The following is a 12,652-nucleotide window of genomic DNA, read 5'->3' as shown; positions in this document are numbered from 1 at the left end:
TATACGAAGCATGCATAAAGGACAAAACACATTATTAATCAAATGAAAGGCAGAAAATGCATTGTTGGTTAAGTAGTGTTTGAAACCATAATATTAGATTCAATTATTAGAAATACCATTTATGGGATTCAGAGTTACCTCTGATTTGTATAACAAGCCTGTTTAAAGTCAAACAAGTGCAAGAAAAGTATAATGAGCATGATAAGAGGTTAAAAGGGCACAATGAGTACAATAAAGGGCAAAATAAGCTTAGAAAGGCAAGGTGACTGCATGTTTTTTAGTAAATGACCATGTTTTGGCATGAGCTACTATTTTGCATTGACTGAAGCCATTCAAAGCATAACTAGAGTTGTTCGAAGTATCTCATACTGTGCAGTGTTTGCATTGTGTGCTTTATTACAGTGCAATTATTTTGAAGAGTTTGCTGTGTGCAAAGTACAATTATTTTGCAAAGTGAAGTCAGGATACAGCCATTTCGAATAGTTTCGTGTGCTTTGTACATTTATTAGCAGAGTGATGCCATTTCAAAGTGTTTCTTACACTGTACAGAGGTATTTTGCAAAGTACAGCCATTTCAAAGAGTGTCTTGTGCTGTATACATTTCATATGCAAAGTGCAGCCATTTTGAAGTGTTTCTTACTCTGAGCTTCTTGTGCTGTGTACAGTTTATTCGCAAAGTGCACATTTCAAAGTGCTTCTCACACTGGTAAGAGTGGTTTTGCAGCGTACACTGATTTCAAAGTGTTCTTGTGCTGCAGAGACTTATTTTGCAAGTGCAATTGTTTCAAACAGTCTGTTGTGCTATTAGGCATAGTTACAAGTTCTGGCATAAACTTCTGGCAATATATGTCTGCATGTCATGCCAGGGTAATCCTATGGGCTAGGCTTGTAAAGGCTCCAGGGCCATTAGCCTAGTACACACCTATGAACCCATGAACCTATGTTTGTACATGATTTCAAGGGTCTTTACTACTGTGTGTTGACATGGCAGAGGCATTTTGCAGACCCAGTCCACTTGTGTTTGATCATAATATCATAGAGAATTGGAGAGTATTTGAGCAGGAATACAGCATTTTCATACAAGCACGTTTTTCTGACAAAGATGCATGCACCAGGGAATTCATTTTGCTTAACTTAGCAGGGTCAGAAGCCATTGAAAGAGAAAGTTAATTTGTGTATGCACCAGCAGTATATGCAGGAGAGGGGAAAACCACCATATTGTTGTGCCAGCTGAATCAAGAGAGGACCCTCAGTGCTTGAAACACAAATTTAGATAAATGTGTAACCCCCAGACAAATGTTGCATTGGAGAGGCACCTATTTTATACAAGAGACCAAAAGCCAGGAAAAAAACGTTTGCAGCTTATATCACTGACTTGAGAAATAAATCTAAAATGTGCAGATTTGGTGAATTGAAAGACGAGTTGATAAAGGACAGGCTTGTATGTGGTGTTGATAATGCTGCAGAGAGAAAGATTTTGCTTTGTGACACTGATTTAACATTGAGCAAAGCTATAGAGATTTGTCAAATCCACGAGGTTACAGAAAGGCACACAAATATGCTTGCATGTGAAAAGAGCATAGTTTCAGCAGCCTCTAGAGCAAACATAGAAAGCAAGCAGCATGTGGCTAGCAAGAACAGGCCTAAGCACAAGGCAGCTGCAGCCCCTGCAGGTTTTCCAGGGAGAGCCCATACCTTTCCAGCAAGTTCTAAAACTAGCTCAGTTAAATGAACATGCTCAGTGTAGTACATGGGTGAGTCAGCCAAACCCAAGTTAAGTTTTATTGCAAACTATTCAACAGTAGTATAGTTAAAAACAAACACCGCTGAGCAAGACAATGGAGGATTGCAGTCTCATTTAAAACACAAGTAGCTCCAAAATCCAATAGCCAATGATGTAAATAATCCAAGTGCAGGCGATGTAGGTAAAAAACAGGTTTATTAATAAAAAAGGTGAGCGCTTTCGCATAAGCTTCTTCAGACCTATACAACTAAACTATCTATAAACATCAGTTTAAAAAGCCAAAATGGCGCCAAAATCCTGTCCATTATTTAAAGGCACATAGCTCATTAAAAATATCATATAAAAAATTCATATGTAAAATGCCTATACACCATTATAAAACAGAACGGCATTTCAAGACAAAACCATTCATATTCATATCCATTATTAGAATAAATGGATCAAAAGTATGTGTGACGAAATGGGGGGGAGGGGAAATTAATAACACAACTATCAAAACATTAACAGAGCATCTATGCATATAAAGGTACAAAAGACCCTACCGGCCACAAAGTAAAAAACTCTTCATAGCCTCTTAGCATCTCTTGGACAATAACCTTCTTGATTTCAGCAAGTCGCAGGGGAACCCTTCCATTGAGACCTGGTGTGATATCTGCCCTAAACTTAATAATCCAATGGATTTCCCTGGTCTCTGTATAATTGTTAATGTCCCCTCTCCTGTATGTCCTTGAGATCTGTTCCAAGATCCTGAACTTAAAACGATGCTCTTGACCTTTGTCATTAGTATGTTTGGATAGTGCATTATGTGTAGTACCTCTCCTTGTGTGGTAAACATGCTCACGAATCCTATCCCTCAGTGTCCTATTGGTCTTGCCTACATAGTAGGCTGGACAGACTGAGACGTATCTAGCCTGCTGCACAGTCTGTCCAGCCTACTATGTAGGCAAGACCAATAGGACACTGAGGGATAGGATTCGTGAGCATGTTTACCACACAAGGAGAGGTACTACACATAATGCACTATCCAAACATACTAATGACAAAGGTCAAGAGCATCGTTTTAAGTTCAGGATCTTGGAACAGATCTCAAGGACATACAGGAGAGGGGACATCAACAATTATACAGAGACCAGGGAAATCCATTGGATTATTAAGTTTAGGGCAGATATCACACCAGGTCTCAATGGAAGGGTTCCCCTGCGACCTTTGCTGAAATCAAGAAGGTTATTGTCCAAAAGATGTTAAGAGGCTATGAAGAGTTTTTTACTTTGTGGCCGGTAGGGTCTTTTTGTACCTTTATATGCATAGATGCTCTGTTAATGTTTTGATAGTTGTGTTATTAATTCCCCCCATTTCATCACACATACTTTTGATTCATTTATTCTAATAATGGATATGAATATGAATGGATTTGTCTTGAGATGCCGTCCTGTTTTATAATGGTGTATAGGCATTTTATATATGAATTTTTTATATGATATTTTTAATGAGCTATGTGCCTTTAAATAATGGACAGGATTTTGGCGCCATTTTGGCTTTTTAAACTGATGTTTATAGATAGTTTAGTTGTATAGGTCTGAAGAAGCTTATGCGAAAGCGCTCACCTTTTTTATTAATAAACCTGTTTTTTACCTACATCGCCTGCACTTGGATTATTTACATCATTGGCTATTGGATTTTGGAGCTACTTGTGTTTTAAATGAGACTGCAATCCTCCATTGTCTTGCTCAGCGGTGTTTGTTTTTAACTATTTATCTTTGAGCTTGTTGTTCCGTTGAGCATTCACTCCACTGGTTTTCTTTATTCATTATATTCAACAGTAGTGCCAATCATGAGTCTAAAAGAGAAAAGTGCTTAGCATTTGGACAGCAATGACACAAGTGTAAAAATTGGAACCACTTTCAAATGTTTTGCAAATCAAGCAAGCCTCATTCTGTTATCAAGAAAGTTCACTCAAAAAAGCAAGTTAATCATGTAGAAAGCTGCAACCCTACTTTCTATGTAGATGATGTATCAGTGGTCAGTGAAAAGGTCAATGCATTAGATTTTTTGGCAAAGAACGAAGTGTTTTGTACTGTCCTGATCAGTGGTAAACCCACAGAGCTCAAAGTGGACACTGGTTCAAAGTGTAATGTTATGTCAGCAGAAACATTTGCTAGAGTAACAGCTGGTGAGCTATTTAATTTGGCTAATTGTGCAAAGCTTGTTGCTTATGGAGGTGAAGAGATTCAAAGTGAAGGCTCAGTAGTGCTTTCATGCTATTCGGCTGGGAACAGTTACAGCTTGCAATTCTATGTAGTCAGAAGACCTGTGCATTTATTAGGTCTTAAAGACAGTCTAAGAATGAAACAGTTTTATTTTACCAAAGAAGTCTCATGAAAATAGACCCAAAGATCAGTCCAGTAGTCAGACCAGTGAAGAGAGTTCCGATAGCAGGACAAAGTCAAGGTCCAGTTAGATAAGATGGTGCAACAAAGTGTGATTTCTCCAGTCACAGAACCAACTGAGTGGGTGTCTTCAATGGTAGTTGCTCATAAGAAAAGCGGTGGTGAAATTCAAATATGTATTGTTCCAAGAGACTTGAATAAAGCATTAAAGAGGCCTCATCATCCTTTGCATGCAGTCGAGGTTGTCACTACCTTTATGCCAAATGCCACAGTTTTTTTCTGTTTTGGATGCAAAGAGTTCATTTTGGCAAGTAATGCTTGATCACAAATCTTCACTACTGACTACATTCGCTAAATGAGTTTAACATAGCCAGACAGCTTTAAAAAAATCAACGGAGGATATCTGTTGCTTTCTTAAAGCTGTCTGGCTATGTTAAACCCATTTAACATAGCGAGACAGTTTAGAAAAAAGCAACGGAGAAAGCAAGATCTCCGTTGCTTTTTAAAAACTGTTTTGCTATGTTAAATGAGTTTAACATAGCGAGACAGCTTTAAAAAAAGCAACTGAGAATCTCTGTTGCTTTTTTAAAGCTGTCTCGCTATGTTAAACTCGTTTAACATAGCGAGACAGTGTGAAGCAACAGAGATCTTGCGTTCTCAAAGGCTGTAAAAAAAAGAGTTATAGTAATGGAAAAAGTCCGGGCGACCGGACCTTTTTCCATTACTATAACTCTGATTTACAACGTGCACTCTGACCAATCAGCGTGCATGTTTTTGAATATTTAATGGGGGGTCGTTGTATAATGTGATGTAATTTATGTGAACCTCTCTTCAGACCTTGGTGGGGTTATATACAAAACACTAATCAATACATTACATCAACTAGGTATTAATGTAATTGTGATAGGATCAACAGCTGCATGTCTTAAAATCAGATCATGGCAAATATATAGTATTTGGACAGGTGAAGTTCTAGGTTGCAGTCTGGTTGTCTCACGGGGCTCTGAATGAGACAGATACTTGTTTTGGTTGTATCCTTCAAATCTAGGTTTTTCATATGAGGTGTTCTACAGTCTGTTTACAGATCTCTTGAAAAGTGGACAACCAATTACATCTGTTACATATAATGCATGTCTGCAAAAGAATTACACTAGTTGAACAGATGGGCACAGGAGAATAGTATGCTGACAAATACATTGAAAATTAAGCATATGAGTTTTGGGGACATAGATTTAATCAGCACCCAGAACCTTAGGATTCATCTGAAGGCCTGAAATTATTGGTACATCCAGCTTTGTGTTGTTCTCATCATAGCAAGCAATGGGTTAATGATAGTCAGAACTGTAGGCTGTGTAAAATAATTTATAAAGTCCAGGAAATTATAAATGATGAAGTCATTGTTGTAAGTTACATGACACCAAAATTAGAGTATGGAATAAAAAATGGAAACCTAATAAGAAAATTAGCATGCTTAAACTAGACAGTGTAAACTGAAAACATACAGAAGGTGCCATCCACTAATGAATATTAAGTTATCAAGGAATATTAAAATATTTTAAATTACACAATGTGTTATATAGATATGTAAGAGGAGACTTTATTCCAAATATAGGGCATTTATAGATGACTACCTCTGGAAATGCTTGGGTTATCAACGAGTAGCAGAAAATCATCAGACAACTTGTGCAGGAGATTATATAGAAATGAGAGATGCACCAATTTCTTCTCCGAGAAAGTAGCTGATGTAAAGTTAGCACTAGTCAGATATTTTAAGAGCAATGTGGACATTTATTACGGGAATGACTGTTTACAGGCTGGAAGGACATTATTGCCCTTCCCTGAAATATTTGTATGCATATATGTATGTGTGTATGTATGCATATATGTATGTGTGCATGTATGTGTGTATGTATGTGTGTAGAATATAATGTCAAAAAAGTAACAAATTCAGGATGAGCCTTGTAATCCCTTTACATGTAGCCCAAGTCATTTCTGTAAGCTTGGAGCAGGAACAGCAGATTTCATGCATATCATTTCACACACCTGCCATTTCAGGAAGTGTATATAGGATTCTATAGCTCAGAGATAAGTGACAATACCAAGACATGGTGTGGGTTTGGTGTAACAGCTGTGAAAATTGGTCATCCTTCCTTCCCCTAACAGCTAGTAGCTATTAAGATGTGTGTGTGCGTGTATGTGTGTTACATTTGATCATCTGTCACCAACCCAAAGTTCCTACAAACACACACACACACACACACACACACACACACACACACACACACACACACACACACACACACACACACACACACACACACACACAATCTCTCACACATGTATACGCACATGTTCCTGTACACATACAGATAGGTACACACAAACACACACACTTATACATGCACATGCTGACAAACAAAGACGGTCACACACACACACACACACACACACACACACACACACACACACACACACACATGCTCATGTGCGTGCACACGCATACCCCCACTTACGCGAGCGTGCACACACACACACGCACACGCGTACACACACACACACACACACACACACACACACACACACACACACACACACACACACCACACCACACCACACACACACACACACACACACACACACACACACACACACACACACACACGATAATGTGCGTGCACACACGCACCTCCACATGCACAGACACACACACACACACACACACACACACACACACACACACACACACACACACACACACACACATACACACTCATATTATCATCCACACAAGCTCAAATACACATACACACGAGATCTCCAGCTGTCAGAGAACATCCACCCCTAACTCTTCCACCCTTCCTATCAGTGGTTGTAGTACCACCCTACTAATGCATCAGTCACATTGTTAATCATTATACCCTGCCTGTTTACTCCTTCCACTCTGACTTCTTGAACTACTATCAAATAACTTTCAGGCACAAGTAAAGCAGCTCCGTATTTATTAGCGGTATGCTGATCCTATAGCTCTCAGCCTTCTATCTCCAAAATGAGGAACACTAGCCTTCATAATGTGGAACAAATGGGCAAAATATGTAACGCATATTAATGGCTTACTAACAATTTCAACTAGGAAGGTCATAGGATGGTTAAAATATGCTGCTTTTACTTATAAAAAGATTTTCTAATGAATTAATATGATTCATTTCTATTTACCATGAATATCAGTTAACAAATCCTAACACTAAATGTGTGACAGACCCTTTCAGTGTGGAACTTTGAGGAACATGAATGTTTTAAGACCTCAAATGAGGTATGTTCCTTGTAATAAGGTACACTTGAGAGGTATGATAGTAATAAGGTGGATAACTATTTTTTAAAAAACATGAATCTTACTTGTAGAGTGTAGAATGGCTGGTTTTCCACAATGTGCAAGTCAGCCATTTTTACTCAACTTGACATTGGACTGAATATCCCTAGGTATATTTCACTTTCACAACCTGCCACAGAATAGTCCAGAGGGCTTCCAGCATAGGAACTAATACTCTTCTTTGCAACAGTCAGCCATCAAGAGGATAAAAGAATATCAGGTTGTAATGGTCATGCATTGTTGCAACTCAACCCATGAACAATGATCGTTTGACATATAAAAACTGCTCAGGGAAAGCAGAAAACGGTGAACCGATCTGTAATGTTTATAAACGTGTAATTGAATATACCATTATTTGTTTTCACAAAGTAAACTGCAGGCATTCTTCTTAGTAATATCCTTGCAGATTTTTCAGTGGAACCAGTCTGTCAGAGCCCACCATAATCATTTAATATACAGTTGTCCACTTTATAAGGTGACCTAATCTCTGACATATAAATCATTCTTAATATTAAAATTCTAAGGTATTGAAAGAATTTTTCAGTTTTACACCTGCTTGAAGACCTTAGTACACCACTTTCCAGAATGTAGCCCCTCCATCCCTTTGTGCGGTGCCTTGCCTCAGAGACTTTTTTGTTTCTGGATGTATACATAATCACAGTTATCTACAATCTCAATGTACCATCAGTGTGTGCGTGTGTGTGTGTATGCGTGTGCACATTTGTGTGCATGCATGTTTGAGTTTATGTGTGTGATGGGGGTCTGTGTGTGTTTGTATGTATACATAATCATATTTATCTACAATCTCGGTGCACCATCAGTGTGTGTGTGTGTGTGTGTGTGTGTGTGTGTGTGTGTGTGTGTGTGTGTGTGTGTGTGTGTGCATTTGTGAGCATGCATGTTTGAGTTTATGTGTGTGATGGGGGTCTGTGTGTGTTTGTATATATATATATATATATATATATATATATATATATATATATATATATATATATATACATAATCACAGTTATCTACAATCTCAATGTACCATCAGTGTGTGTGCGCATGTGAGTTTGTGTGTGTGCACATTTGTGTGCATGCATGTTTGAGTTTTTGTGTGTGATGGGGGTCTGTGTGTGTTTGTATGTATACATAATCACATTTATCTACAATCTCTGTGTAGCATCAGTGTGTGTGTATGTGTGTATGTGTGTGTGTGTGTGTGTGTGTGTGTGTGTGTGTGTGTGTGTGTGTGTGTGTGTGTGTGTGCATTTGTGTGCATGCATGTTTGTGTTTACGTGTGTGACAGGGGTCTGTCTGTGTGTTTGTGTATGTATACATAATCACATTTATCAACAGTCTCGGTGTACCATCAGTGTGTGTGTGTGTGTGTGTGTGTGTGTGTGTGTGTGTGTGTGTGTGTGTATGTATACAATCTCATTGTGCCATCAATACTTCACCTACATCCTGGGAATGTTAACAGATCTACTAAGATTAATCTAAAACTTCCAACTTTTACAGCTCACTAAAAAATAAAGGCTTATATATTTTACATAAAAATGTGGTCACTAATATCACAAAACACTGAAGCCCATCTAAATCAAATGCCTTTAACTCAGATCTACACTTAAATAAATATATAAACAAGCAAGCAAGCAAACAAATGAACAAACAAATAAATAAATAAATTGAAACTTAGACTCCATTTCCTATTTAATGTAGGTAAGCAAATGTAAATTGTACACACTGTACACACAAAAGATCACCCAATTGTTTGTTACTGGCCCAATGATCAATGCTCAGATTGTCATAACTAAAGGATCTCTGGCATCTTTTCATCGTAGTTAACTTTGGAGAACTGTGAGAATGTAAATCTTGTGTTTTCCTCAGGATTATGTGCTCAGCAGTCGGTACACACACACACACACACACACACACACACACACACACACACACACACACACACACACGCACGCACGCACGCACGCACACACACACACACACACACATTTTCAGTTTGAATAATCACTTGTCCATTACATTTGACAATATTGTTCATAGTAGACCACATACAACCCACCAAAAACAAAACTGCTCACCTCAATGAACGTCTTAAAATATTTCCTTCTTATTATAATGAAAAATGTGAAATAAAATAATAATAAATAAAATAACAGCAACTAGTCATTCAGGGAATGTCATTATAAATAAAAGTGTATCTATCTAAAGTAAATGAAATTAAATCACTAAATAATAATAACAACTAAACTATAAACCTAACAAACCTACCCAGTTTGGCTTTGTTAAGGGCAGATCCTGCCTCTTAAACCGGGTTGATTTCTTTGAAACAGTCACTAAGGCCACTGACGAGGGAAAGGTGGTCCACACAGCCTACCTGGACCTCACAAAAGCCTTCGATACAATACCCCACTCGGGCATTATAGATAAGCTCACCAGCTTAAATATAAACCCCTATGTCACTAGATGGGTTGAAAACTGGCTCAAGGACAGAACCCACATGGTTAGAATTGCTGGAGCCATGTCAGACTCCAAACCTGTTACAATTGGCGTCCCACAAGGCTCAGTCCTGGGACCTCTCTTGTTCGGTATATATTTCTTGGAGGTACAGGCCAACACGGAAGGACTGTGACTGACCAAGTTTGCAGATGACTGCAAACTGGGCACCAAAATCGACACTCCAGCCAACACAAGCATCCTCCACAAGGGCCTCATAGAAATAGACAACTGGTGCCAGAGCCATGGCCTCAAGCTAAACACCAAAAAGTGTATAGTCATCCCCTTTGGCAAAAACAAAGTGCCCACAAATTACCACATAGGTGGTAATCCATTAAGTACAGAAGAAGTAATTGGGGACCTGGGGACCCAAGTTGCTAGCAATCTCTCATTTGACAACCACGTGGCCAAAGTGGTTAGAAAAACATTTTATATAGCCCACCTAATCATGAAGGGATTCACATCTAGATCAGGGGAGGTCATCGTGCCTCTTTACTCATCCCTCATCAGGCCCATAATTGAGTACAGTGCCCCTTTTGGGATGTACCTTACCAGACACTTGCAGCAACTGGAAAGACCCCAAAAGTACCTCTCCAAGAGGATCAAAGGGCTCAAACAGATGCCATATGCTGCCCGGTTAAAGAAACTCCAGCTCTACTCAGTGGCATACCACCTGCTCAGAGGCGATCTGTGCCTGACGTATAAAGTCATGTCCAAACCGGAATTAATGGACATGCTGCACCTCAGAATATCCAAATCCCATCGAGCTACGTGCTCGAGAGACTTGAACCTCAGCACTGAAATAAATAGGACATGCTGGAGGGACAGATTCATAACCCGGAGGCTCCCTTCACTCTGGAATAAAATCCCAGTCCAGCTTAGGCAGAGTCCCTCATTGACTCCCTTCAAGAGGAATCTTGATGAGTGGATGGGAGATCGTATGTTTACCCCGGGTATCACTTTTGTGTCACTGTTAGACAGAGGCACAGTATGCTAACCTCGAAAAAGGGCATAGCAAAATTATTTTAAAATGGGTGGTGAAAGCCAAACACACTCTGGCTAGGCTTATAAATGCCCTAGGGCAGATAGCCTAGTATGAACCTATGAACCTATGAACCTAAAGTGGCCATACTATACTATTAACATGCCTCAAAAATGAACTTTTGCTACTCAAAAATTATTAAAATTTTCTTCAAAAAAACTTGAAAGAAAACATTCATAGCAGACTGCATTAATAAAAAAAAAACATGCAAAAGACCTAAAGCCCTAACCTAGGCAACTGATGTAAACTATTAAAGTCAACCGAAAACACTTAAAATGCAGAAAAAAATGAATAAAAGAAATATGTGGTTGCTTGGCTTGTGTAACACATGAAGTATTTTGAGGTGTAGGCCTACTGTAAGTCACATTGCTAGACTATGATACAGCTGTTCCCCCCATGCTGCTTAGTTATTCATATAGTTATGCAGAGATGTATGCAGCGTTATCCTGCAAGTGGAAGCTACACTCTCCATACCTCGTCATTCCTGTCACTTTTCTATACTTGTATCTGCACAGCCACACAAGCACATTGAACAACAGGTGTAAACCAAATAGTGGATATGGGTATTTCTTTATTTAGTATTTATTGTAGGCCTTTAATAAAAGCTAAGGTAAAAATCACTATGGAAAATTATTGCTTTTGCCTTAATAAGCTATAAAACTCATATATGAATTTTTCTTTTGGACTGAGTAAACTGCATACAATTGATTTAATTCATAACTTGCTTAATTTTTTTTTTTTACTTTTACCTTACGACATTATAGCAGAAAGTTTATTGCTTTAACTTAATACTTTTACAGTAGAGGTTTAACAGTGCAGTGCTTGCAAGCTGAATTTTGTAAAAAGTGATATGCATAGTATCTTACCTGAAGACTGGATTTGGCTAATAATGCTTATTAATACAAAAATATAGATAAACCAATGCCACGAATGTTCCTCCATATTTTAAAAAAATTGGTACTTAATATTATGCTAAACTGTAACAATGCTACGCAAAGAAGTCAACCACAAAATCAATAATTCAGCATCTCTCCTTCTCCAGGTTTCAATAGAAGAGTCTGCAGTACACCTGTTAGTGGCTTTGAAATTTATGTTCGTGTCAAGCCTATTTATGACATAACCTTTTAAATCTTTTCTTTCTAAAACTGGTTTAGTTTTCTGTTTATTTCCTCTAAAGGCACAATCAAGTGAAATGTTGGGTGTATCAAGTTATTTGAGACAAAAAGCAATTTTGGTATTTCACAAATGACATCACAATCTAGGTGTGGAAATTATTCATTATATCACCACTCCCTAAATTAAATTTCTTACAGGAAAAAATAGAAAGAATGCTTTATTTCTTTTTGTGTGATAATATAAATAACTTGCTCAGAATAATAACACTTAATCAGTGATGGTTGGATTCCCAGAAAATATACCTTATTGCCATTATAGATCAGACGACATTAATCTATCTCAGGCTAAAATACCTAGTGTCTTCCATTGCGAGCAAGCAGTGCAGTTTGTGCACCTGTATAGTTTGCCTCATCTCTAGACATTATTATGCATATGCTGCAATAATCAGGTACAGAAATCACAGAGTATATAGAAGTCTATGTACAGTTACCTGTCTTGTA

General features: G+C 38.2%; 1 protein-coding gene across 1 annotated transcript in view; it reads right to left on the bottom strand.

Annotated features, from left to right (window-relative positions):
• The window catches only part of LOC122801340 (receptor-type tyrosine-protein phosphatase eta-like), a 203,030-nt gene extending 190,937 nt beyond the window's left edge, over positions 1-12,093 (bottom strand). The window contains exon 1 of the mRNA XM_044070880.1: positions 11,903-12,093. Within this exon, the coding sequence (XP_043926815.1) occupies positions 11,903-11,978 (76 nt within the window). The 5' untranslated portion in view covers positions 11,979-12,093. The remainder of the gene's footprint in view (positions 1-11,902) is intronic.
• Between the last annotated feature and the right edge of the window lie 559 nt (positions 12,094-12,652).

The sequence above is a fragment of the Protopterus annectens genome, chromosome 4.part1, assembly GCF_019279795.1.
Source record: "Protopterus annectens isolate FY-2018-M chromosome 4.part1, PAN1.0, whole genome shotgun sequence".
NCBI classification, from domain to species: Eukaryota; Metazoa; Chordata; order Ceratodontiformes; family Protopteridae; genus Protopterus; species Protopterus annectens.
The sequence above is the reverse complement of the archived record's forward strand: the minus strand, read 5'-3'. Positions and strand labels throughout refer to the sequence as shown.